Here is a 26,532-nt window from a genome sequence, read left to right as displayed (position 1 = left end):
GAGCACATTAATTTTTACCAGGCACATGAAGAGAAGTAATTGTGGTCATATCAATATCACTACCTTAGTTTTATTTATCTCTTTGTCATTTCTTTGCACATCATATGGTCTGACACAGCCATATTTTAAGATTCAAATGAAAATTTCCACTCATGAAGGCTTTCAAGTCCAGTCACTATACTGCTATCAGCTTAAAGAGAGGGAAGTTTTAGTACACATCATAAGAATCATGATCTCCTAGTCAATGTCAAGCCCAAAAAAGTGAAAAAGGAAAAAAAAAGTTTTTAACATTTTACCTCTGTATTACTTCAGCTTTATGTTCACATCTGGAAAATATATTTGCACTAGGCAACTATGTTGCAAATTTGAATCTCAGATACCTGCTGCTATAAAACTGGAACTACTCTGGATTCACATTAGTATGACCAAGAACCCCTTGGCTCACTAACAGAAGTACATCCTGTATTCCCAAGTAATTTTGATCTTGCTGCAGTGGGAAAAACAAAATTCAGATTCACCTTACATTTGGTGCTGAGTTAATTTTATCAGGTCAAGAAAAGTGCATGACTGCCACTTTTATAACCCAGTGAAGAGCACATATGAATGTGCCGCTGTAGTAAGAGAAGCCAGTAAGATGTTAAGTTATATAAGAATATATGGTAAGTAATACAGCAACTATTACTATCCATTTTATATAAATCAATAGTGCAGTCTTATCTGGCATAGCATATATTACAGAGTGTAGAAATAGCCTGTCTGGAAAATGGCAGTGAGAAAGCACAGGCTTACAAACACTCTCTTAAGAAGAGAGGCAGAAAAAACAACCTGAGAAAAGGAAACAAAGAAGATGACACACCATACAGGTATATAAGATAATAAGTGCTACACAGAAAAGCAATTAGGACCCTGTGTTCCCATGAACTCCCTTTCAATAATACAGTGAAAAAAAGAACATCCAATAAATTTAGAAAGTGGAATTTTCAGAGAAACTCACCCCACCCAAAATCATGGAACATCTACTGATGACAAGAAGATTCAGGTTTATCTTTATAAATCAAATTCTGGGGGAGAAACACTAAATATCAGCATCATGTTTTTAAAATTATTTTTATAAGTATCATTGTAATATGCAAATCTGTGGAACAGAGTCCTGCAGGATTTCTATGCTTCTCTCTCTTATCTGAGATTACTTAGAACTCTGCAACACTGTATTTTATTTAATTTTTTAAGTTTTCCTGCCTAGGGAGAGAAAAAGAGGGATGGGATGAAGGAAATTACTTTCCAGAAAAAATATTTTCTTTGATAAAAAGTAAACAATTTTACTCATAGATTTTTACTTATTAAAATTGAATATGCATACTAAATTTCAAAATACCATTTTAACCCCAAAACAATTGTTTTAATCAACAAAATATTCAACACCAAAAAAAAATTCATCAAGCAAGCAGAAACTTGAGACAGCACATTCAGACTAGAAATTAGAATCCAAACAAGAACAATATAACAACGGCTGTTTGAATTGGTATCAACTGGAAATTACAGATTGGTTGGTGGTTTACAGGTTATGAGTTTTATTTAGCTATATATGTATTTTGCATCCATTATGGGTAACTTGTTACACTATTTTCTATAGTGCCTAGCATGCAAGATGATTAGAGAACAACTCTCACCATCCATGCAAGGCATCATGTGATTTAAGAGTTTCTGTAGAAGAGATTCTATCACCTTTCCAGGACCAGAAGAGGTCTGTATATCTGAATTATAGTCAGAGAATAAAGGGGTTTACTAAAACATTACTGTAGTGCTGGAATGAGGATAGTGGGAGGACTCGGCTTCTGAGCACCATTCCTAAACAACAGAATTTATAGCAAGTTAAATCTGTTGCAAGACTACAAAAGCTGATCTAGTTTTCAGCCGGCCACAGAATTAGTAGGATAGTAAAATACACTGTGCTTCCACTGGATCTCCTCTGTCCTTTCCAGAACAATCAGCCCCAGCTGTTGAGTCATTAATATGGTCAACATGTGGTTGGGGAAAATTATTGGGATTTCTTTCTCCTTTCGTTGTTTCTTTTTTGAAGTTTGCTTGCTTTATATTTATTTTCAAAACACACACTCCAAAAAAAATACCGAAAACCCTGAAAAGCCCGAAGTTTTTTTTCAACTTGACATGTTGCACTACCCAGTTATGTCATGTAGTGTCAGTAATGTCATCAGATAACATAACTGCCACAATCTGATGTGATGCACTAAACTGGGATTACCAGAATAAATCATGTTTGTGGGTAGAGAGATCACAGGTGGTGCAGTCAGCTGCTCTGTATTATGGCATATCTATAGGATGTGCAGATTAGGATATAATGTTCAGAGGCTTGTTCTCGTTTGTGAAGTGCTTTGCAACCATAACTCAATAGTAAGGAGCCACCAAACAGTTATAATGGCATAAACCATCATCAGGGAAAAATACAAATCGATCAGTGCCAGCGATAGAAAAGAAAGAGCATGCACCTGTCCCCAGCCTCATAAATTTAGTGGTTATTGCAGGCTTTTTCTCTATCCCACATGTACTTTATTAATAACAGTAACTATCATAAATAATAATAACGCAGAGTATTTTATTTCAAGATGAATGCTCTTCTTATCTGTTGATTCTCTCCCTTATTTCTTACATCCTGTCTATATTCCTTCTGTAAATGGCGGGGGGGGGGGGTACGGAGAGTCAGTTTAATTTATTGTTTGAAGTTTATGCCCTTTAATTAGCAACAGTGTGCTATGCCAAGAAAGTTGCTTATGTAGGCTCCCGAAAATATCTGCATACCTTAACTGGCATGTTAAGCTTGTACAAAGGAGGCATAGAATTTACATTCTACTCGATGTTATAAATAAGTAATAAGAACAGATTAGAATTATGCATTTACGCCTACTAGTGAGAGTGAGATGCATAATTCAAAAGTGGCAAACCCTTAAGAGGCTTCTGTATTTCACCCCAACCCTCTCCCCCATCCAATCTCGTTTATGTAGAACACAGTATATTTTTCAGTCCCACTGCTCCACAATTTTTTTTTTCCAGCTAGATAGTTTAGATTTCATAATCACTCCTTCTTTTTTCTTGCCGAAAAGCAACTATATGTTAGTAGTCATTGTTGGGAATGTCTCTGCTTTATGTTACAGTTTCGTGCCATCTTTCTGAATTTTCTTGTGATACTCAGGGACATGACTGTAAGAGGCAGATGTTAAATGGCAGTGCTTTCAGCAGGTGCCAGAAAGTCCTCTACCTACCTTATGAAGAGAACGCAGAACTTGCAATTGAAACTTCCTTACACTTCATAGCTAGCGTGAAGTACTGCTCCTCTAGTTGGATCTCCTGGAGGAGCAGACTAATCTCTATGCCCATTCATGTCCTCAGTTTCTCTGCTGAAGCCTGTAAACTAATACCTGTTGTGACCACAATTTATATGATGGCACATGAAGGCCACAGATTTTGCAGAACCTGTGGCTTTACCCCACAGCATCTCTACCTCTAAGAAGCACTCTGTTACCTGGTGATAAGGTGTAGGAACAAGGAATGATTTTAGTCTAGTTGCTTTAATGTTTTTTGGTTCTCTGGCTGGAGCACTACAGTGTTGATTAATGCACCTCCCAAAGAGGCATCACTAGGGACAGGCTCTTTGGTAGAAGAAGTCACCTTGTAATTTCTCTCAACTGTTTTGAACTTAGTTTATTTAGTTCCCTGGATTTTCCTTTGTCCTGTGTGCAAATATTTTAAATTATGTTCTAGTTCTAACTACCATTTGTTTATTCTGCCTCAATCTCTGCCATGTGACTGCTTTTCATAGTTATGCTAAGACTTGTACCTCTCTTTTTCTGGTAACATTAATTTATATATATATTTAATCTTTTAATTTTTTCAGTATACCTCACTTTAGTTTGTGTTTTCCTTGACTAGCTTTCTATGTACTTTATCTCTGCCTGTAAACTTATGAGAAAAACTTCAATTATGCATGTATTTTAGTTCTCAGCACAATGTAACAGCTTAAAAATTGTTATGTGGCATTGCAACAATGGTATCAAATCCAAAGAGCCGTATCTCAAAATTTCAAAACACATTAGTTGAAATGGAAATAATACTTTTACCCTAACTTTTAAGAATAGCAAAAGGCACCACAATTATTTTGATATGTAGGAGAGCATTCTTATCCTTGAGCTGATAAAAATGCTATCACTCCAGCTCATGAGAACATGTCAGTTCTTGTCAATTGGATTAAATTATTGTTCCTTGATCAGAAAACAAATGACTAACAATACTAAAATTAAGTGATCACAAATAGCTCCAAAGTTGAAGTCTGTATGAAATTCAACTTTCAAAACGAAGCTACTGTCATACTGTACCAACATGGGTTAATTTCCACTATTGATAATTTCCTTCATTTTCTACATTTCTCCTAGAACAGACTGTGGAAATTTTCACCACTTATGCATCCTTTGTATGAACTCACCCAGTCTAGCCAATGATCTTGGAAAGGTAAGCAATGAGGAGTCAGAAAGTTTTAATAAGCCAGATTCTCTAGTCACCTCTAAATAATCTTTTCCACTGACTAACAGAGGGGATGCAAAGCTATTCACTCACTCTCCTAACAAGAAAGCTTTCAGCTGTTGGCAGAGCTGTTTTAGCTGCCCCTACTATCTACTCAGCACTGATTCCAACTCCAATTTATACCAACTAGAAAAAATTCAAAATAAAAGTATTATAAATGTCCCCCAAGATATTTGTATAAAATTTTATGCACGTCTGTTGATGGAAACTATGTATGGTCACAAAAATAACACAGAAACATATTGACTGAATAAATTAAATCATTAATTTAGAATTAGAAATTGCTAATGATATATTTCCAGATACAGAACACAGGCAGTATTATCACCAGTGTAAAATTCACTTTCCCACCTGATCACTTATTCTTTTACATGTGCAGACCTTGTGCAGTGCCACTCCTCACACAAATGATTGAACAGCACCATTCAAATCAGAAATCCAGATGCTTTTTTACATGTAGCCATAAACATACCCAGATTTGCAGAAAAAGAAATCAAGATATGCATACTGAAAATATGACTTAAATGTGCCTCTGAAATAAAGGAACATGGTATATCCAAATCAGCCATCACAGAAACAATAACAATGTTCCTCATCTACCTTTCCATACATCTTAAGACCATGAGTCTAAGCCTTACTTAAAGCACACTAATTTGATGTCGTTCTTACATGTTTAGTTTTATGTTCACTTAAACATTTTTTCCCAAGCACTAGTTAATTTCCCAGTAACATGTCACTTTAAGGTGTAGAAAAAGAACGAAAGAAAAAAAGAGAAAACCCTCAGCAGCTTTCAAAGTCCAACTACAACTTATGTAAAATGTTTCAATCAGAAATAGATTGTCATAAAAATACAATATTTCATGGAAGACTAGTGGAAAGCATGATGGAGTTCAGTACTGACTAAAAGGCTATTAAGCTTTATGTGAAAAATTTAGGCAATCAGTGTAGAAACCTAGGTTAGATTTCTGGCAGTGATCTAGAAAGTATCCTAGAATGCCTTTCATGCTTTTTGTGACATGGTTTATGCCTTGCATATGTTTTCACAGAACTTAGGAGGACAGGGAAACAGATTTTGAGGATACAGGAATCCTCTTCCAATCATATAAACCATCAAATATTTTTTAAATCAAACTTATATCCAAGTATTTTATGGCCTTGTAATATTCAGGCTTGTATTGTTCACACACAAGACAAGATTTGTGAAAGATGAAAAATACTCAGGAAGGCCTTGACTTACAGTAACAGAAAGACATTAATTGATGAAGCATTTTAGAAATGCAATTTGTAATGAAGTTGCTCAGATTTATTGAAATAACGAGCCTGAAACATGTGCAAACATCAAAGATTCCCCTTTTCATAAATTTGTCTCATTATAGCTTTCTGTTTTTTCAACAAACAAAATACTGAAGATATTTAAGTAACGGTTAATGACTCAACACCCTCATGGCCATGCATTTAGTAAAATCAAGGAAAAAGGGAACCTCCGGTTGGGAACCGTCCAGAATTATTACTGTGGTGTTACCTGCCTGTACATTGTCAGCATTTATTAATATTCCACTAGTGTTAAAGGAAGGCTGGGACATATCAGGTATAGAGAGAAGGGTCTGTGTCTAGTGCAAGCCAAACAGGAACGCATGTACTGCTCAGTCAGAGTAATTATCACAGCTGATAAACCAACACAATTTGTAATAGTAGCATGGAAGTAAATATCTATCTTAAATTAAATATACATCAAGTGTTTGGCAGTTCAGGAGACCAAATAGTCCTAAATGAGTAAGGAGAAACATGAATGTGTTTTCCAGGGCATAAGGAAAATCTCAGGGAGAAGCTTCATTATGCAGCTTGCATTATATCGAGAAGGCTGCCCCACTCTTCCCAAGCTTGTTAAATTAGAGCTAAGTGAGGTATATCCATATGAATGGATATCAAGAGATTAAAACAGAAGCAATAGGTTTGGCCTTAGTCCATCTGGGCAAGAGGCATCATATCTTTATTTACATGAGTTCAGCATTACCTGAAACTAAGCATAAATCATTTACCAAGCATTTCAAAATGATCCTGCAAAAAAAAATCTCTCAGGAAAGCGGAGATACTTTTCTTTATCTATAAACATATGATTTATAAGTTGAACATAAAACCTTGCACAGTTTCTGATGTTTTCTAAAGTACTTAACAAAAGTGTGATTCAACGAAATCTTGACTTAAACTATAAGCTCATGCGTCTGTTTTATTAGCAAAATTAAAACCAGAACAGAACCCACCACTTTGCCTTACTAGCTTCAGGCAAACCACAATTACCAGACATACTGCTGAAAATAAGATCCCACAAAAAGTATTTCAGGCTATGAGCACAACATGGCCAAGAAAGCATATTCTAGTTCTTATAAATCTAAGAACACCTCTCAATGTTTAATAGCAAACAGTGGTCACCATGTGACAACTGCTCACAAAGAGAAATGATATCACTTGATAGGGCCCTATATGAAGTTCTCACTGATGAAAGACAAAATGGAGAGAAACAGATTACGCCCTTCAGAAATCACAGAGGAGGTAGACAAGATGTGCAAGATTGGGCCAGCTTGCCCAAGAGAGGTTCACACAGGCAACATTACAACAAACTGATCTCAGAAAGCGGCAAAATAATAATTTGCTGCTGTCTAACTGCAGTGGCACTGTCTTCGAGAAGACCTGCAAATCCCCATGATGGTGCAGAACACCTCCAAGATGATAATGTGTGGACAGTAAGCTCTGCCGCTTGAAAAAAAAAAGATTAAAAAAAGGCTATATTTAAATTAAACAAATGAAACTCAATGAACACTTGATTTGAATCTGTCCTCCTCAGTACACGCTGTCTTTTGAAGAGATCTCAACATCTTTAAGTCTGCTGATCAATCTAGATATCTGTGAAGGAGAAAATAAAGAACTAGAAGCCTATATATATCTAATTCTGGCAACTAATTTTGAAGTAAGATCACAGGACAAAACAATCTGGGAGTTTTACATTTTTTAGTGGTTTTAATTCGTCATGGAATTTAGACAAGACTGGAAATCAATGTTTTTCTTCTCTTTGTTTAAAAAACAGCGCCCAGAGCCAAAATATTTCCTGGGCTGCCAGAAGGGAAAGGACAAAAAAAAAAGGACTCTCCCTGTTCTACAGCTATTACCTCTGGAGAAGCTATTTGCTCCAGTTTGCATTGGTACATAAAGAAGATTGGGAGGTACCAATCACCCTCATTTTATAATTTGTGTTGCATTTTAATTTTTAGAAAGCGGTACTCAAGCAACCTGAGAGCTCAGCAATTCCAGCAGGGTTAGCGTGAGTTCTCTCCTGGCTTGCTGTGTTACCCAAATCTGATCAAAGGACAAGGACTCCAGAAGCTTGTCCAGCTGTGGTTTTATAATGACACCATTAGGTTTTGCTCTATAATCAAGGTCCCTAAAAGTCTGTGTAGCTTCAGGCTTAATATCTGTGACAAGGTTAACTGAAATCTGCAGCAAGGATAACTACTTTAGCAGATTGTATCAGCAGGAAATATTTAAACACTATTTAAAAGGATTTTAAATAAGCAGATTTTATTTAACACTGCACTAATGCACTGCAAGAGCAAAAGATACAACAGAGCTGCTACAAATAAATATAATGCTTTTACCCTTACCTCACCCCTCTCCCTTCTAAATTCCCCACATCTGTATTATTAAGTCCAATGAGTGCACCAGATCTTTCTGTCTGAAGCTGAAATACAGGAATGCCAGACTCAGACAGCCCATTTGCCCTTTGGTTTTGTGCCTGCTGAATCTGCATTCTGGGTCTGCAGAATTAATTACGATAGTACCGGTCACTGGCAATGTCAGTGTTGCCAGTTCAGGTGTATCAAATGTGCTTTCTTATGTGCCTACATTTCTTAGAGGAAGGCAGCTTCTCCTGTAAGAATGGTGCACTCTGCCCTCTAGTGCCAGGTGCACCAACATATGTTTACTTAAATGCATACTCAGGCCAGAATAAAGCCTGAAGCAGCAGGTGTTCTTTATACACCATCCTGGAAAACATGTTATTTTCCTGTATGCCTTATCAGCTGGGTATATTCTAATCCAAATATAAGGAGTGGACCTGGAACTGTAGCATGGTATTGCAAGACCCTATAATAAGAAAAAGGCACAGGGGCATATTTCATTGGGTCACACGCAAGACATTTCAGATAACCAATTCTAACTGCAAAGGGATGAAGACTAACTTTTCATTGCTCACAATGGTGTTAAATAAGTCTCTTCTTCACAAAAAAAAAGAGGAATTGTGACATTCAGAGTTATAATATACATAAATCTAGCACTAACATTGTATTGGATAGCAAACCGCTCTTTCCAAAACACCCTAGTGAAAGAACAGACTGGGTTCATTTGGTATTTATATGTATTTCACTGCAACCTGGAAGATGGGAAATAACCTCATACCAGAGGGCTACAGAATTTTTCTATTGTTTGTCCTTTGAGGAAAAAGCTGCCTGTCACCTTTAAGTAGGACCTAAAACAAAGGAACACAAATCCTTAGGGTTGGAAGTTGGTGTTTTTAAACACGGCTATAACTAAAAACTGTATGAAAAGTAATCATGAGAACTACACATCTGAAACCTAACAGAATAAGTATTTCCTCCTCAGTGATTTAGCTTCTTGCAGTGATACATCTTATTGCAATTATCCTCTACGTACAATTCTGTGCATTTTCTTGCTCAAATTATTTCACTTGGCAATTAGTACAATATTGATATTATGATGGATTTTGCTTTTATTATCAGGATCTATCATTTAAAACAAGCAGTAGTAGTCATAGGGATAAAAAGAACAAAAACCTTTGACAATTTTTCACTAAAATGTAATAACTGTGCATGGCTGTGCATAGTGTGTACTGTAATTACTACTGGTTTACAGCAACATTTAAAAAAATACAGGTACTAATTTGGGGCTCTCCCATTTTTTAAGTTCAGATATGCTAAGCTCTGTTTGCACAGATGTCAAACATGTGGTGCTTCCTCACAGAAAAATAAGGCTCCCATTCTATCCTGGTTTTGTAGGATCAGCCTTTTCCACAGTCAGGTCAAATAACAATTTGAATAAGCCATGTTCTTAGACAAAATTGTGAAAGCAGCTCTTTCTCACCTTTTCCAAGGCTCTCCTTAATATTTTGCCCAGAAACCTAGTACAAAGCAGTCTGTCAGTTTTTTAAACTCTTCGGCATGTAATTTAGAATAACTCTATACTCTAACTCAGTTGAGGATCTGCCCTTGTAGCATAGTTGACAGGATCTTTTTCCTGAAAAACTGGAAACACTTCTTTTAGGTTGGCAGAGAAAAATAAGTTTCATACAGCTGAGACTAAATAAGAATATCTTCCTTTTAAAGATTCATGATGAGAATCATTAGATTCTGCTAGGGAAATTATATGAACACAATTTGTTACCATTGTCAAGTATGTAGTGCTGCAGAAAATGCAGATGTACATCCTCAATGCCAAGCCCAGTGCAAAGATAGAGTTACACATTTTTTGTTTTCTAAAGATATCTACAAAGTCATTTCCCTTTGTAAACATGTTACGTAGCTAACACCTTTTCTTCGTCCATCAAATGCTCAGCGTTTAAGAATAGAGGAATATCTTGCTCTATTTTTTTTTCCTAAAGTTTCCACCAAAACAAAATTTGGCAGTTGGGTCACAGCTGATCATTACTGTCTCTGCTAATATTATACCTTTCTGCATTTATTAGACCACCTTTCTGCTGGTGGTATTGGCACCACCAGCTCAGGCCACTGCAGTCAAATACTTTTCAGTGTAAAACCCACCCTGTTTTCTCTTTCATCTAAGGCAGGTAGGAAATTTTTGAAACTAACTTAAAGAAAGGAGAAAATAAGAATGAATACCTTGCCTATATTTAAAAACACAAAAAAAAAAGAATTATATTAAGAAAACTCCACACTTTAAAACAGAAGCTTCAGTTTTGCCTGTAAGTGTTTGGATGGGTGAGAGAAGCATACTTTCGTCTCCACAGGAAACTCAACCTTTCCTAAAATCAAAAGCATTTGTAAGATCAGTCTGTATGTGTTAAGAGTTTTGAAGATAACCCTACAAGACTCTCCATCTCCTCACAGCTGCTAGTCATCTCTACAGAACAGCAAGATAAGGAGGTTTGGAGAGGAGAACCCTATAGCAATTGCTTTCCTGAGCTGCAGCTGTTGGTCTTGGTTACAGGAGCTTCTGCACTCTCGCATAGAGGAACTGAAAGCATCAAGATGGCATGGATTCACACAGTCTAAAATGCACTTGGGATCATGGACTATTTCCTCTTGGCTTGTCCCTATCCATTGGAGTCACTAGGCTTTCACTGGAGTTCAGGATGTGAAATAGCACCCAGACTGCATGAGGAAGTAGTACCACATAAGGCAAATACATAAAGGTGAGAAGTAGAAAAATCGCAGTCAGACAGCTAACAAAGGTGTTGCGGTACAGCGGCTGGCTTCATTTCAGTGCTTTATTACTCACAGCACAGAAATCAAATTTGTCAATATAGAGAAAATATTTAAAGGCACTAATGGATGATGGATGCCTAATGGGTCTCCCTTTTCAATGTGGTAAAGTGTACATTTGCCGTATGTGCTTTTAAAGGGTTTCCTTTTTAATTACAGCTCAACCCCTAGAGGCAAAAAACACTTGAATTTCCATGAAAATCAATGAGTATTTCAAGCCTTCAACAACTGTCAAGATCAGAAACTAAGTTAACAATACATCTGCAATTATGGTGTTGAGAAAACATATCCCTCCTCAAGTTATGGATTAATTAGTATGGGCCTAAACTGATTGCACTTTCCATGGTCTGAAGTGAAAGTCAGTGAAGTACTAATTTCTAGACAGAACTGATGCCTCCCTAAAAAGAAAGGTTTAAAAAACACATTTCAATAGATACAGCACTTCAAAAAACACAGAGAGAATCTATGACTTTCTGATATAGACTACTAGTCAGGAACTCAGTCGGATAGTTATTAAATTAGAAAAATCATTTTGGTGAATGAATAGGAAACAGATGTCAGAAACAATGAACTTTGTCTCTCTGTTTAAGGTCAATAACATATTATGTTGAGGCAATAAGTCACCAACATCACTAGCATAAATGCTGAAAGGAAAAGGATACTAATATGGGAAAAGCCAAAAATGTAGGAAAGAGACGTATATAACACTGGAAAGTCAAAAGCTGCAACCTTTCACTGTAAAACCATGAGCCTTGCAAAAAAAAAAAAAAAAAAAAAAAAGAAAATATTATGTTATACCTCTAGCCTACAAAGAAGAAAATCTTGGGCTCCGAAAGGAAGCAAAACCAGGTCAAATTAAAGATATGCAGATCTAAGCAAAATCTTGAATAAACCTGATGCAGAATGACTGGGATTTCTAGTGACCCAAATCCCAGCCTGGTGGCTCAGATTGCCTCTTCCCCCTCAGGCAGAGTTAGAAACTGGCAGCTAAATAAAATGGATCCAAAGTAAACGACTGATCTCCACTCCATGTTCAGAATGGTAGACAAGAGTGGCTCTTGTGCTGTAACGCACAGAGAAACACAATCTGATTCACCAGCCTTCTCTTTTGAATATGCAGGATTCTCTGTTCTCTTTATATCTTATGTCTGCCCGAAAAATTAATTTAAATCAAAGTTACGAAATGCTCAATAGGACCAAAAATATCAAAATTTCTAGAAAAATATAAACAAATAAATCCTAAATAAAAGCAACAAGAGCTCCTCTAGGAAGCTTATGAACCAGATGACTTTTCCCTAGATGAATGTATTCTGATGTATCATTCAAGATTTAGAGGTAGAACATGAGGAATCAAGTCCTGATCCTCTTTAATTTATCCTTTTCTATATTTTTCAAAGAAAATCACAAAAGTTACTTGACCACAATTTCTACCAATAAGCATTCATTTTGGCTATAAGTCAGAATACAATCACACATGAATCTAAAACCAACCAAACCAAATATGTTATGGTCAACGTTTCCTCAAACATTTTACATTGCTTGTCATTGTAAAGGCTGCAGTGTCACATTGCAGATGAACACATCAGTAAAACTACCAGTGATGAACATTTGGTAATGATTTTAATAAGATTGGAAGCACAACTATTTCCACTTCAAAATTCTTAAGAATATTGTTATGGTATGGCAATAAGAGATTAATGGAGAACTTGCAAAAAAGATAAATGGCACTACAAGAATACCAGAAACTGGGGGGGATGGGGGAGAAATTAATTGAACCTATACTTTTGATAAATATTTATTTTTTTGCAGAAGAAAAATGCACACTTGTTTGAGCTGTCATTATGCTAACCTATATCCTATTTTTCATATTATTAGTAATACATAATGTGGTAGTTTATATTCAAAAATAAAACCAGAATGTATATAACTCATGTATTTATCCAGAAATACACTAAGGTTACTATGGTTACGAAAAATCCATTACCTTTGAATACAGAATGAAAAAGTTTGACTTAAAGTGTGCACTATTTATTATAGCGATCATCAACAGCCTTCAGGAGGTTCTCTAACTGGATTCATTTTTCAGTGTCAAAACTGACCCACCACACCAGTAGCTTATGGCCTGTGCAAGGCGAAGAAATTTGAACTATATGAATTTTTAAATATGTTTTATACTAACTCAAGATGCAGAAATGGCTCTGAATTTTAAGGCCTTATATTAAAAAGAAAGTAGGGTCTTGATACCCTTTTCCCCCAAGTTGTCTGATATAAAATGCTTTATTTTCAATTGTACCTACTACCATATAGAAATTCTGATGGGTCCAGAATAGTGCTTATGTTGTGCTATGATACTTCTAGATCAATATTTTGTTTTTTATTTTGCTTTTTTGTTGTTGTTGTTGTTTGGATAATCACTGAACAAATAACTTGGATACTTCATTAAACTACACCAATTACATTAAAATAGGAAGTCAGATTACCATGCTTCACTGCACTGCCAAATAACAGTCATTTAGCTTCTATGTAATAGTTTAAGAGTACTGATATAACTTGGTTATTGACACATTGCATAACCGTTATCAGAAGAAAATGGATTATTAGTTTATGCTTTTAACAAACAAATTAAACATGGGCTATTCAGGAAAGCAACACAGTTGCTCTCTAATTCATAATACCTAAGGAAGACAGTAGGAAAAACCATTAAACCTGTAGATCATATCCTGTCTTCAACAGCTTACAGTTTACTTGTTTTGAGAGCTGGATGCTACAAGATCAAAAAGTTATAAAACCATTAAAAAAATGACTCAGGTCTTGTGAAAGAGGACACCACAGCACAAGATTTAGCTACACCATGGCAACATCAATTTCTGAGAGTCACAAGAGAGAGTTCTATGAAGGATTCTTTAAAAAATGGAACCCCTCAGGGTTTAAAGTGCTTCCAGTTCATTTTAAGTTTATTTTCTTTTCCTCTGAAATAAGAAGGGGTCAGTCACACAATTATTCATAGCAACTATAAGATACCCGTCTGACATGCTACCTGGCACAGAACTCACCTTTTACAACATACTTGGTTTCATTTCCACAGTAAATTGGTACTCCATTCATATATAAAGTATATTGTGTAATAATACCATTTGGTGTTTTTGGTGGACTCCAACTCATCAGCAAGGACATGGGAAAGGATATTGCTGTGGGTGGTTGCACATCTTCAGGGGCTGGTGAAAAAATATAATAACATATTATATTATATTATATTATATTTCCACAAATAATAAATAATTTCAGTGAGCAGCTACTACCAGAATGATTCTTGGTAAAGTTGGAATTTCAGAAGATATTTTATGCTTACAACATACCAGCATTTTGAGAACTTTCCTATTACATGTGAGGTTTCATAGCAAAACAGAAACTTCTAGGAAAGACGAGGATATACTCTCTGCTTTTTAGAAAAATAATTATGCTTATATAACTTTATCTTTCCAACTTGATAACACAGAGCAAGGGGAGGGGTACATGATTTTAGTACAGTCCTTTTTTTAATATGATTTTCTCTTCCTTCATGCTTTTTATTCCTAACTACAAATTGATCATTCTTTGTAATCACAAATGCAGATGCTGTATTCTTAGGCACTACCCCTTATTTCAGGCTTTTCATAATTCAATACACTTAGTAATGTTTGTTTAGCATAGATTTTATGAATATAATATACTGGAAGTTGGCAAAGGATAATAATTTAAAAGCTGAGTTCTCTCACTGTTCCAATGAGTTATATGCTAGAAGCACAAGCAATCCCACTGAATATCACACGGGGAGCAAAACTGAGGCCTTAGTCTGGGAGGAGTATCTTGTAATTTACAAGCTCTGTACTAGCAGTGGCTGGCAATGTGAAAACAATATAAAGTAATGAATGTTTCAATGGGGAAACAGGGATAGCTGGAGGGTGTGATATGGTGTCTGTCTTCTGTATCATCAATTTATTGTTACTAAGCATGCAACAAGAGCGTCCAAAAATAGAAACTCCACACATTGACTTTTTGTTCAGTTCTTCTGAGGGATAAAACACATGTTCCCCATGGCTTTATCTGATCTCTGGAGGGGGGGATAAAAATCTATTCTTCCCTAAACCTTCCCAATATGACAGAATCACAGAATCCCAGCACATCTGAAAACCGTGGATGTTTTTCTCAAACACATGTAAGAATTCCTGCTTTATTCACTAAGCTGAGAAAGTAAGACATAAACAATTTATTTTTTGATTACTATATTACACCAGAAAGAAATATACAATTCTGTATTTCATGTTTACGTCACAGGGTCCATTAACTGTTTGGCTGTCAGAGGCTATACTTGTTCATGGATAATGCCACCAGACAAACTCAGTCAGTTTATTTAGAACTTCTAAGAGGCAATAATTGGGTTTTGATTTGATTGGTGCTGCTGGCAGTTGCTAACACATTCACATCAAAATGCTGTTCCAGCAATATTAGACTGCAATGTTCAGGACTGTCCTCATCAGGACAATGCCTTGCATGACTACATCCTTTGGCAGCAGTTCAAAAATCTAGCATTCTTTTAATCATTATGGTTGTAATTCACATAACTTCATGCTAAAATTTTATTTGTTTTATTGGTACTGTACTACTACCTAGTTTACATGAGAAGATAAAACAAAGAACTGTGGGAGTGAGGGAATTTTGAAAACTACACCACATCATGGAAGATTAACTACCATCCTATAAATACATGTCAAAGTCTTCATTATTCTACTGGTGTAAATTTGGAGTAACTGATGATTTTAACTGGATTAACATGGCTTTAGGATGATAAAACCAGAAGATGTGGACTTTATGTCTAATTGAGAACCGAGTTAGATATGTCACAGATATTTTGGGAGCATTTGCTCCAGTAATTGATGTATATTACTTATCAGCCTTGTCTCTAAAGTCAGAACTGTAACGTGTTTTCTCTTCCTTCCTGTTCTAGTTCTTAATGTAAGCATAGAAAACATTAATTTACACTCAGAACCTATAAGTTTGAGAACAACATGCGAAAGCGTTTAGAAAAAAAAGGGAAAATCTGAACAGTGATTAATAAATAACTCAATTGGCATTTGGGGGTTTCATCACACTGAAATAATTGTGGCCTATTGCTGGTGTTTAGCAGTTAAAAGAAACCATGGAAATCAACCATTTGATTCTCAATTTCATACTGTGCCATACAATCAATTCTTTTTAGTCAGACTGTCTCTAGATTTACTTCTGAGCCATAGTAAAATGAGGAAGCTTTCATTAATCTTTCAGATGCTTCATATTAATGACAAGGCTCTTGCATGAACAATGTAACAGCAATTAAAAAGCCCATTAATCTGCATTACAGCTATTAAAGATGCATGTCATTAAAGGGTATGGAGTTTGATTCATTTTCGCACCCCCCCAAAAAATGGAGCAATTATGGTCTGGCAATGCACTTTGTCATCAAATTAGGTTGGGGTTTTCCAGCAAATGGCTTTGCAGCATTTAGCTCTTCTCCTGTTTTATTATTCATGACTGAAATGTGGAAGTCAAGACCTTTGAAATTACTTTACCTTCTTGTGGAGTGGAGATGTTCAATGCATGCAAGCTCTCAGTACAGCCAACCAAAGTGCAAGCAGTTAGGGTTACAGCATAGTTTGTGAAGGGATGCAAGCCTGTCAATATGCCTGCAACAGAAGAAAGCAAGGTGTTATGCATGTACAGAGTACAGACTGATTACATACATACACAGAGAGAAGTAAAAAAATTAAAGTTTTCTGTTACAGGCTTCTACTGTTCAGGCAGAAAAGAAAAATTATTTTAAGGTTTCATTCCTATTATGCCACGACTTAAATTTTGCAAAATAAATTAAGAGTAAATGGTATTTCATTCCATTCTTAATACTAATGACGCAGCTAAGTTTCTTTAGTTATGCTCACTATAACAGATACTACTTCAAGATTGAGGTGTATATTTTAACATAACAATGACAATAAAGGAGTTTTTTTCTTAGTCCCTGCCTCACAAAGTTTTTTCAGTTACGCATTTTGTTTTTCCAGTGAATTTTCATTGCCTCCCAGAACAAAATTTGTTTAATGCTTCCCCTCCAATGTTGCCCTTATTCATCCATAAACTGAAACCTCTTTTTTGTATGAAACGTTCCACTTGTTTTCCATTACTTCAGTGGCAGCATATAGACCATATATTTGCTATACTACTACAGTAACATAATTCAGGTGACACAGTACCCAGGGGTTTACAAGAAAAAAAGATCTGTAATCTTATGCTTTTTCAGGCCCTGCTTATGTGAGTGAAGACAAGTTGCTAGATTCCCACATATCGATCAGTTACTTCTTGCAGCAAATGCAACAAATCACTGCTTACCACTTCAGGAAGTTACATAATATTTTGAACAGCAATACACAGAAGGACTACACAGAAGAAAATGTGGTTTACAGTCATTTTCAGAAACATAAGCAGTTCCTATTGCAAAGTAGGTCTGACAATAAAGTAATACAGAATGAAAATGCAGTAGTAATTAAAAGAAGGCCAATTCGTGTCAAGTTTTATTTCAAACCGAGTTCTCACCTCGACTCTCACAGCTTTTAGTAAAATCAATAGGGTGTTTTCATTAAAAAAAAAATAGCAAACTATGTTATTTTGGAACTGACACTGCACTGGGATTTTGCAAAGCAGTTTCAAAAACAACAGTACCTCAGAGAACCATAATTCCTGGCCAAACCTCCCACAGTACAATAAGACTGCAAACCCCCACAGCATTACATGTACACAAACAGGCAGAAGAAACTAGTCCTTATTATTACCCTTCATTGAATTACTACATAGAACACAACATAACTTTGGGTTTCATTAAAAAACATCTTTTTCCCCACATAAGTCCTTTATACTCACAAAAAAGGCCTGGAGAATTTGATGCTGGAAGTTAACAGTTACAGTATAAATATATTATTTTCTGAGTGGGACAATCAAAGTAAGTCTGTGATGTTGTGCTTATATTGTGTTTACTAATAGGTGTGTTCACACGGAAACTATGAGATTAGCTTTCACTGAATTAGTAACGTTTGTGTCTTTTCTTGTAATTAATCCAAAAACTTCAAAGATTGGCATCGCAATGATCTTTCTATTTGAATTCTCTGAGGTCCAGTTCTACTCATACACACAAAGAGATACAAATAATCACTTTCACTTCAGAGTAGTGCTAAATTAAAAGCAGTTGATCAGAATCCACTCTCTCTGGTTATAGCTTTGATTTTGCAAATCCCCAGTTAACAGTGGAAAGCTGTGCTGCCATCTTACTATCTAATATAAACGCGACAGGAAATAAAAAGAACGTTATGTCAGCCACTATGCAAGCAAATGTGCCTGTAACCTTCCTGTGATGGAAGACAAATATTTTTAAGAGCGTTCAAAAAAGCAGAAAATATAAAATAATGATGTTTTAAAGCATTACGAATTGAAATCTACTGTAAATTCTTCAGCACAGAAATTTCATAGTCAAAAAAACATCTTTTTGCATTAGACTTAGTACAAAGCACTTATTTCCAGCTCACAGAGGGTTAAACACAGGAAAGTATAAAAGGTACTATTGGAATTACCTTCAGCAAATAAACACATGCAGAAGCCAAATCCTCTAACTGTGACACTTGCAAGTTCTTGGTTAAGAGGAGCATGGTATAGTGTATATGCCACCTCTCTTCATCCTGCTGTGCTTTAGGAAGCAGTTTAGTTTTATTTGTACATTTAGCACTTGTAGCATTCTTTTCTTATGAAGCAGAGAATTAATGCTCCTTGCATTTCCTGATGGAAGACGTTCTGTGGGGTCACCAACGGCTTCAGGCACTGAGAGCTGCAGTAGCACATATCCAGAAAGATGCCTGTAGCTGTAGAAGGTTCAGATTGGGCTGTTTGGTTTACTTTTGACAAAGTAGAAAGGTTTTATATAAAGCACCTCCAGTGCAACGGAGTGTACACTGCACAGGTAGGTTTGTGAAGGGCAGTGAGAATTCGGAAAAAAAAAAAACACAAATAAACCCTTTTGCAACAGGAGGTTCGTGTTACAAAAATTTATTCAGCAAAGGCAGCAACTTAAAAAATAATTTGATCATTTCCTAATTGATATTATTCCTTCACATGAACTCTTGCACTATTCTCTTTCAACAAGAAACAGATGTGTTGCACAGGCAGGCAATAGCAAGTGCACAGATTTTATTTACATACTTCAGCAAACTACTTTTTTTCTCAGCTGCCAACCTATCTGTTTGGCCAGCATCCACTGTAATCTGTTCTCCTTCATTATGTTAATCTGTGGGTGGAAAGATTTCTGTCATCTTCAAATCACTTGTACAGCAATGGTAAACACCTTGGCCTGTCTGTAATTGGACAGGTGTCTGCATTGGTGTCACCCAGCTTTTAATTCAATTAAAGAACGGGCTGCTCTGCTCTCATTACCCACTCATTTCCTCTGCACTTTTAGTCAGTCAGTGAAATTTACACTCAGTGCCTGACTATCTCAGAGTACAAAGTCAGCAGTCCCATAGCAAAGATCATCACTGATACACGTGAATTAATTTATATCACAGAAAAATAATTTTGCAATAAAAAATAGCCTACGACCCAATGCAGTTGGCTGACAGCTTTAAAAAACTTTCCCTAACTCCTTAATTATCACACTCTCAGATTGGCATCTCTTGTCTATACCAAAAAATTGCTGATCTGATAAGAGTCCATCAGGCATTCCATGATGGGATGCTAACAAAGCAAAATTTGGCCGCAACCACACTTGCACATATTCTATTAATGCTAATAGGAGAGAGGTAGATCAATCATCACTTTGAACAGGAGATAGAATTAGAGGCACCATCAATGTTTAAGAAGAGGGTCAGCCTCCCACATTTGGGATATGAGTCCCATTCATTCAGCCTGCCACTACAGAGCAGCTGAATCCATCTAGACTTAAAATTTACATCATAGACTATGTTCCAAGCCTTAAAATCCACATGCGGAATCAGAGACGGTAAATCATTCTAACACACCACTCCTATCTGCCCACTCAAAGAACCTTTGGAAATAAATTAAAGTTCTAACACAGACATTTTGACACAGTGACCCCATGAAACTGAATAATGTCATTTGTTAAATACGAATGTAAAGTTAACAGTCTAAAAGACTGATCTGGAATCACACCTAGAACATTAAGCCCACTTTATATGCAAAACTAGTATTTAATTTTCTATACTTTTATTTAAATGATCTTTAATTATTTGCAATATTTAAAGTCGAGGTTTAGAGTTGTGTTGGGAGAGAAAACGCTAGGCTCATTCTTGCAGATAAGGGATAAAACAGTGACATGGACAGAAGAAAAGGGTCAACAATGAATTTGCGGTAAAACGGGTGCATGGACTAGTCAGAGTTAGTTGCATCTTTATATCCACTCCATTCATCATTCTAATGTATACTTCTCCATAAAACAGACATTTCTTTTGTTCAGTACATCTAAAAGGGAGGTCTTGCCTATTTAGGTATCTCAGCCAGATTCCACAGTATTCTGGTAGACTTTGAATGGAAAACTAGTATTTTTCATCAAGGGAAAAGATTGTTTTACCACTAAGGTACAAGGGCTAATATTCTGTTCAGAAACACTGAAAAATAGATTCAAAAGGCAATTATAGTATTTTAGCAATTTCCTCATTCAGTTAAAAGACTTCTATGAAAGCAGCTGCTTTACTGTTCCAATCTGTCATCCTGCTTTTTCAGATAGTTGCTTCAAAACTCCAGGTCTTCAGAAATGAAAAGACACATTTCTTTACAGTAACTTACATGGCTTTTACTCTGCATAATGAATTGGTGAAACAAATATAAGCTGAGATGAACTTTTTAAGCTAAATTTACTGAAGGAGCCTTCCCATAAAAACAAAACTAAATGCTCTCACCCACAAACAACTCACACAAGAAAGCTATTTAATCTTACAGATGTAACACAAATACTAAAGTTCTTTTCCTTACTTCCACAAAAAAAATGCAGCTAAGACAGTCGAAGAGGACTATTTTGCAAGGCTAGCTCATTTTTTTTTTTACAGATAAATTTAGCTAATTTTAATCATAGCCAGGTACTACTTTCTTATGCAGCCTGAAAACTCAGCTCTGTTACTGAATATCAAGATTTTCAAAGTCAACCACAGAGCTTACCCACACAAGTTCCATTTGTTTCACAAGCTGAGCCTATTTTTTTGCCAAAGGGACTTTTCCTTGCCAGATTTTTGTTTTGTCCTTAATACTCTACTTCATAAGGACCTATTTTGAAGTACATATATTGCAATTGAAACAACATTTGACCTTATAGATTTATCTTAATTCTTGTTTAAGCTCTTAAAAAAAAAATTACCAAACCTCCCCAAACCTAAAGACTATTTAGCCAACTTGAAGGCCTGAGGTTGTACAGCATCTAACAAAGTCACTTGTGTGTCGAGATGCATCATTGCCACAGTATACTTAATCACAGTCCACTGACCAGAAAAGGAAGTCCTCAACTGACTGTGTTTTCAACAGATTGTAGGAAAAACTGTTTAAGTGCATGCATCTTCTACATATGCATTTCTGGACTGAAAGCCTGTGCACATCAATCTGTCGCATACATCTGCATTTTTAAAGCATCTTCTACCATAAGCATAGTATGAATCATAAAATTTTGAAGAATTATTGAAAAAGAGGGCACCTGTTCCAACGCTTTGCCTTATAAGAACAAAAAAAGGTTACTTTAGTTACTGGATTTCTGTGGCTTGGAAGACCCTTTTTTCCCCAACAGAAATATTTCATGTACAACCATACACAAGCTCCACTGGTCTTGAAGATGCAATTCAGGTTGCAGTGGTTCAAGGAAGCCTGTTACATTCCCTATAGCACAGGGCAACTCTCTGGTGCTTTCATTTGCAGAAAACCTTAGCCCAATGGTCCAATTTTGCACCAAGATTTAATTAACCACAGAGAGTATTGGTTCTGTAATATCTATCACTCTGTTATTTTTGATCCTTCCAGATAACTTTGTCATTGTTTATAGAATCATAGAATCGTTTTGGTTGGAAAGGACCTTTAAGATCATTGAGTCCAACTGTTAACCTAGCACTGCCAAGTCCACCACTAAACAATGTCCCTAAGCACCACATCTACAAGTCTTTTAAATACCTCCAGGGACTGTGACTCCACCACTTCCCTGGGCAGCCTGTCCCAATGTTTGATAACCCTTTCAGTGAAGAATTTTTTCCTGATATCCAATCTAAATCTCCCCTGGCACAACTTGAGGCCATTTCCTCTTGTCCTATCATTTGTTACTTGGGAGAAGAGACCAACACCCTCCTTGCTACAACCTCCTTTCAGGTAGTTGTAGAGAATGATAAGGTCTCCCCTGAGCCTCCTTTTATCCAGATGAAACAACTCCAGTTCCCTCAGCTGCTCCTCATAAGCCTTGTGCTCTAGACCCTTCACCAGATTCATTACCCTTCTTTGGACTTATCTTCTGCAGGATGATTAGTTTTGAAAGTTTGCAGAGAGAGAAAGACAGACCGTTAACTTTTTTGCAAACTTTCTTGAGTATGTCTATAATAAACATGTTAATATTCGTTTCTGTCCTCACAAACATTAAGAAGTTGATTCCTTTTTATTAATAAGAATATTGGTATGTAGCTAAGAGTTGATGTGATTTTGATAAAATATTCAGTTTTATTTAATCAGACAATTTATATTTCATATGAATAAATTTATACAACAGCATTGGACTGTAAACAAGATTCATTTAGGTCTAAACTTAATTGAGTTAAAACCTTAATATTGCAGAATATTAATATCATTTATGTTCTGAAATGCATATATTGAAAAATACGCTGCTGGTCTGCTAAAGCCAGCTAAATGAAAGGAGATACGAACATACATTCTGCCACTCTAACTCAGAGTCATAAGGAGCTCAAGCACTACCTGACAACTCACAGAAACCTAAAGGGCATAGACAGATCTATTGGCTACCCTATGCTGCATTAGCTACCGCAATCAAACTGGGATCTGAGCAGGGGCTGAAGTGCAGCATCTGGTATACTCCTGCAGCTCCTTCCATCAAGAGGGGTGTACGTACACATGGCTGAGAGATATGGAGAGATCAAATCTCCTTAAAACACCCACAGGGACAAACAGGTGAACAACAGCATCGCAGCCCTAATCATTACACAGGTACAGGATACTCCTTCGTGTGGGACAGGTGCACACAGCCTTCCACATCTCTCACACTGTGGCATGGCACTGTGAAGTGCATACTGCCGTTCTTCTGGCTATGGGAAATATTTAGATGTTTTCTGTCATCTATCTGTGCTTCTGACCAAAGGTTACTTCCACAAAATTAGGATAAAGAGAAAGAATATAGCTGAAAATGACAACCATCCTTGTATTTAAGTGTGGTTCAAGCACCTGATGAAACAGCTCTTGAAAACCATATTTTTATTACTTTAAACATTCTGTCACAGTTTAGTCGTAAGCAAATATAAGCTAAATATACCAAACCCGGTTAGTACGTTGTGACTGTATCTTCATGAAATGTTTTAGAACATCAGAAATTTGTCCTGACTTGGAGTACTGACTTGGGAGACCTCCTAGTGCTCTGGCCCATCATAAATTTACATTAGTTGATTTGCAAACCTTTTCTCCAAATTTACAAAAATCTCATTAACTGCAGCATAGGAGTGTTTTGAGTGTAAAATATTTGTCCAAACCAAGAGCTTTCAAGTAATTTCAAGTCCATGAAAGTAAAGTAACATCCAAGTAATTCACTAACGGCACGTGGCAAGCTACCTGGCTGTGGTAAACTGCTTACAGGTCCCATGTAGATCAAAGCACCCTGAAGAAAACAGCATTTTCTAAGAGCCACGACAGACAGCAAACTCTCATTTTAGGCTCACCCAGTCTGTGCAGGCACTCCCTGGCTCCTGACATGGCCATCCTTGGCTCCCAGCCTGCGGGCAGCAGCCGGCCCCTGCTGCCCCTGCCTGTTGCCCCAGGCCTTGTAGGGCCTGGAGCGGCACTGTGGGGCCTGGCTCTGGGGCTGCCCCCGCGGGCCTGTGACTCCCAAGCCCCGACGGAGGCAGTGGTCAGGGCGCAGAGGCCGGTCACAGCACCGCAGGCTGCTTTGGCAGGGCCTGCTTGGGCCCGGCAGAGCTCTCCCCAAGAGGGAGAACCTCTCAGCCGGCGGCGTTTCTCTGAGCACGGCGCGTTTGCCAGTCACAGGCAGCGAGCTTCCCCCAGCCTGGCGGCCCCGCCGGCGAGCCCGGGCCTATCAGTCACTGGCAGGAGGCCCCGTCTCCTCTTCTGAGAGACTCCCCAGCTAGAGCGCTTTCAAAGCTGAAGCGCAGCCGAGTCACTTTGATTAAACATATTAAATCATTAAATTAACTTTTCCTGAGATATTCATCTGCCAAGCAGAAAAGACTAAAAGGTGAAAAGTAATTATAAACACGAGTCAAGGGAAGGAGGGAACGGCAACCGTGGGCATTCAGAGGGGAAGCCGCCAACAACAGTTTTCTTGTTATCACGTGTGCAGCCACAACTTCAGCACTTGGCTGTTGAGGCAATGACACAGGCAGGATGAATTGCAGAAAAAAATACAAAATTAAAAGAAGAGTCTGTAATAGGAATACCAGAAATTTGTGAATTCTGTTGCAGGATATTTTATTTAAATATTATTTGCAGCTTTTGCTAGCATTCTTCACTGCCCGTAATTGGGAGCTGGTAAAATTTAGAGGCTTGTGGATCTCCTTAATTCTACAATGAGAGCAATCTGGATTATAAAATGTTTTTCTCTTATGTGCTTGACAAGAGAAGCATCAGAGGATTGTGATCAGTGGCACAAAATCTGGTTAGAGGCAATACAGCTGTGGTGCCCAGGGGTTGATACTGGGGCCAATACTGTTCAACATCTTCATTAACGACCTTGATGATGGGGGAAGTGTGCACCCTCAGCAAGTTTGTGGTGGACTCCATGATCTCCAGAGGTCCCTTCCAACCCCTAACATTCTATGATTCTATGATACAAAAGGGCCACTAAGATGATAAAGGCACTGGAGCATGTCTCTTATGAGGAGGGGCTGAGAAAGCTAGGACTAATCAGTCCAGAAAAGAGAAGGCTCAGGATGATCTATCAATGTGTATAAATACCTGATGGGAGGGAACAAAGAAGAAGGAGCCAGACTCTTCTCAGTAGTGCCCAGTGACAGGGCAAGAGTCAATTAAAATACATGAAATTCCACCTGGACACAAGAAACCACTTTTTTGCTGTAAGGGTGGTCAAACACTGGAACACGCTTCCCATAGAGGAATATCTCCATCTGTGGAGGTATTCAAAACTTGACTGGACATGGTCCTAGGAAAGCAGCTGACCTTGCTTGAGCTGGGGGGGATAAAATGGATGATCTCAAGAGGTCCCTACCAACCCCAATGATCCTGTGATTCTGTGATCTTCCGGATTCCAAAGGAAAGTAGAAGCAAAAGCTGCTCACAAACCACACTGAAACAGTGTGTTCTAAAGCTACTTCAGAGTTTAAACACTGATTCTAATTTATATTCCAGATTTTGATGGCAGCATAGTAATGGCATGTGGAATGCACTAGAATACAGAATAAAGCAACCCAGCCCTTAGGAAAAAAATTCTTTGATGTGATGACCTTGTACTTCCTTTATCACTCTGCTGACTCTGGCTGTATCCAAAGTGTATGAATGTTATTACATGTTTCTTTGAAGGCAAGATGGGCTAGCACAGTATTCCTTGAAACCAAACAATTTACACTCTAACTTTATACTCTTATCCTATGATACAGATCCTGAACACCACGTTGAAATATATTACCTTATCCAATAAACTCCTGGTTCAACAGTCAGAACCTCATTTTAAGGATTTAATCTGCTGAATATTCCTTTCTTGTATGTAAGTGAAAAAATAGTTTGACATTTTTAAGATTAGAAGGGTCAGATTTTGAAGGATTTTGGTTTCTGAGGAGTCAGAAATAGTCATTTGAGACTATTGGATTATGCTCATTTAAAGACCTATTTTACCTTAAATATTTAGCTCAGCTTTTCTTCTTGACAAGGGGACAACAGGTTCTCCTGAATTTGACACATACAGGACAGTCTTCTGGGAAATGGGTAATACTATTAATAGTTTTTTGTTACTGTGCTCCAGTTATGACTCAGGACCCTACTGCACAGAACATGGTAATTGTTCAAAAAGAATTTACAGTCTAAAGTCTAACTATAAAACAAAAAACAACAGAGGGGTATAAAAAGATGCAAGGAAAAAAAATAAGATAAAGGGGGTTGTCAGTGCCCTCAGATACATTTGCAAGCAGCAGATTAAGTGGTGCCTAGGCTT

The 26,532-nt window shown here is 37.0% G+C and overlaps 1 protein-coding gene across 1 annotated transcript in view; it reads right to left on the bottom strand.

Moving 5' to 3' along the window:
* The window catches only part of USH2A (usherin), a 419,339-nt gene that overhangs the window by 214,909 nt on the left and 177,898 nt on the right, over positions 1 to 26,532 (bottom strand). Inside the window, exons 30-31 of the mRNA XM_068406084.1 lie at positions 16,688 to 16,801; positions 14,156 to 14,317 (exon numbers count right to left, since the gene is read on the bottom strand). Coding sequence (XP_068262185.1) covers positions 14,156 to 14,317; positions 16,688 to 16,801 — 276 coding nt within the window. The remainder of the gene's footprint in view (positions 1 to 14,155; positions 14,318 to 16,687; positions 16,802 to 26,532) is intronic.

This window comes from Nyctibius grandis, chromosome 1, assembly GCF_013368605.1.
Source record: "Nyctibius grandis isolate bNycGra1 chromosome 1, bNycGra1.pri, whole genome shotgun sequence".
In the NCBI taxonomy this organism is placed as follows: domain Eukaryota; kingdom Metazoa; phylum Chordata; class Aves; order Nyctibiiformes; family Nyctibiidae; genus Nyctibius; species Nyctibius grandis.
Note: the sequence above shows the minus strand (reverse complement) of the source record. Positions and strands in the feature narration are given on the sequence as shown.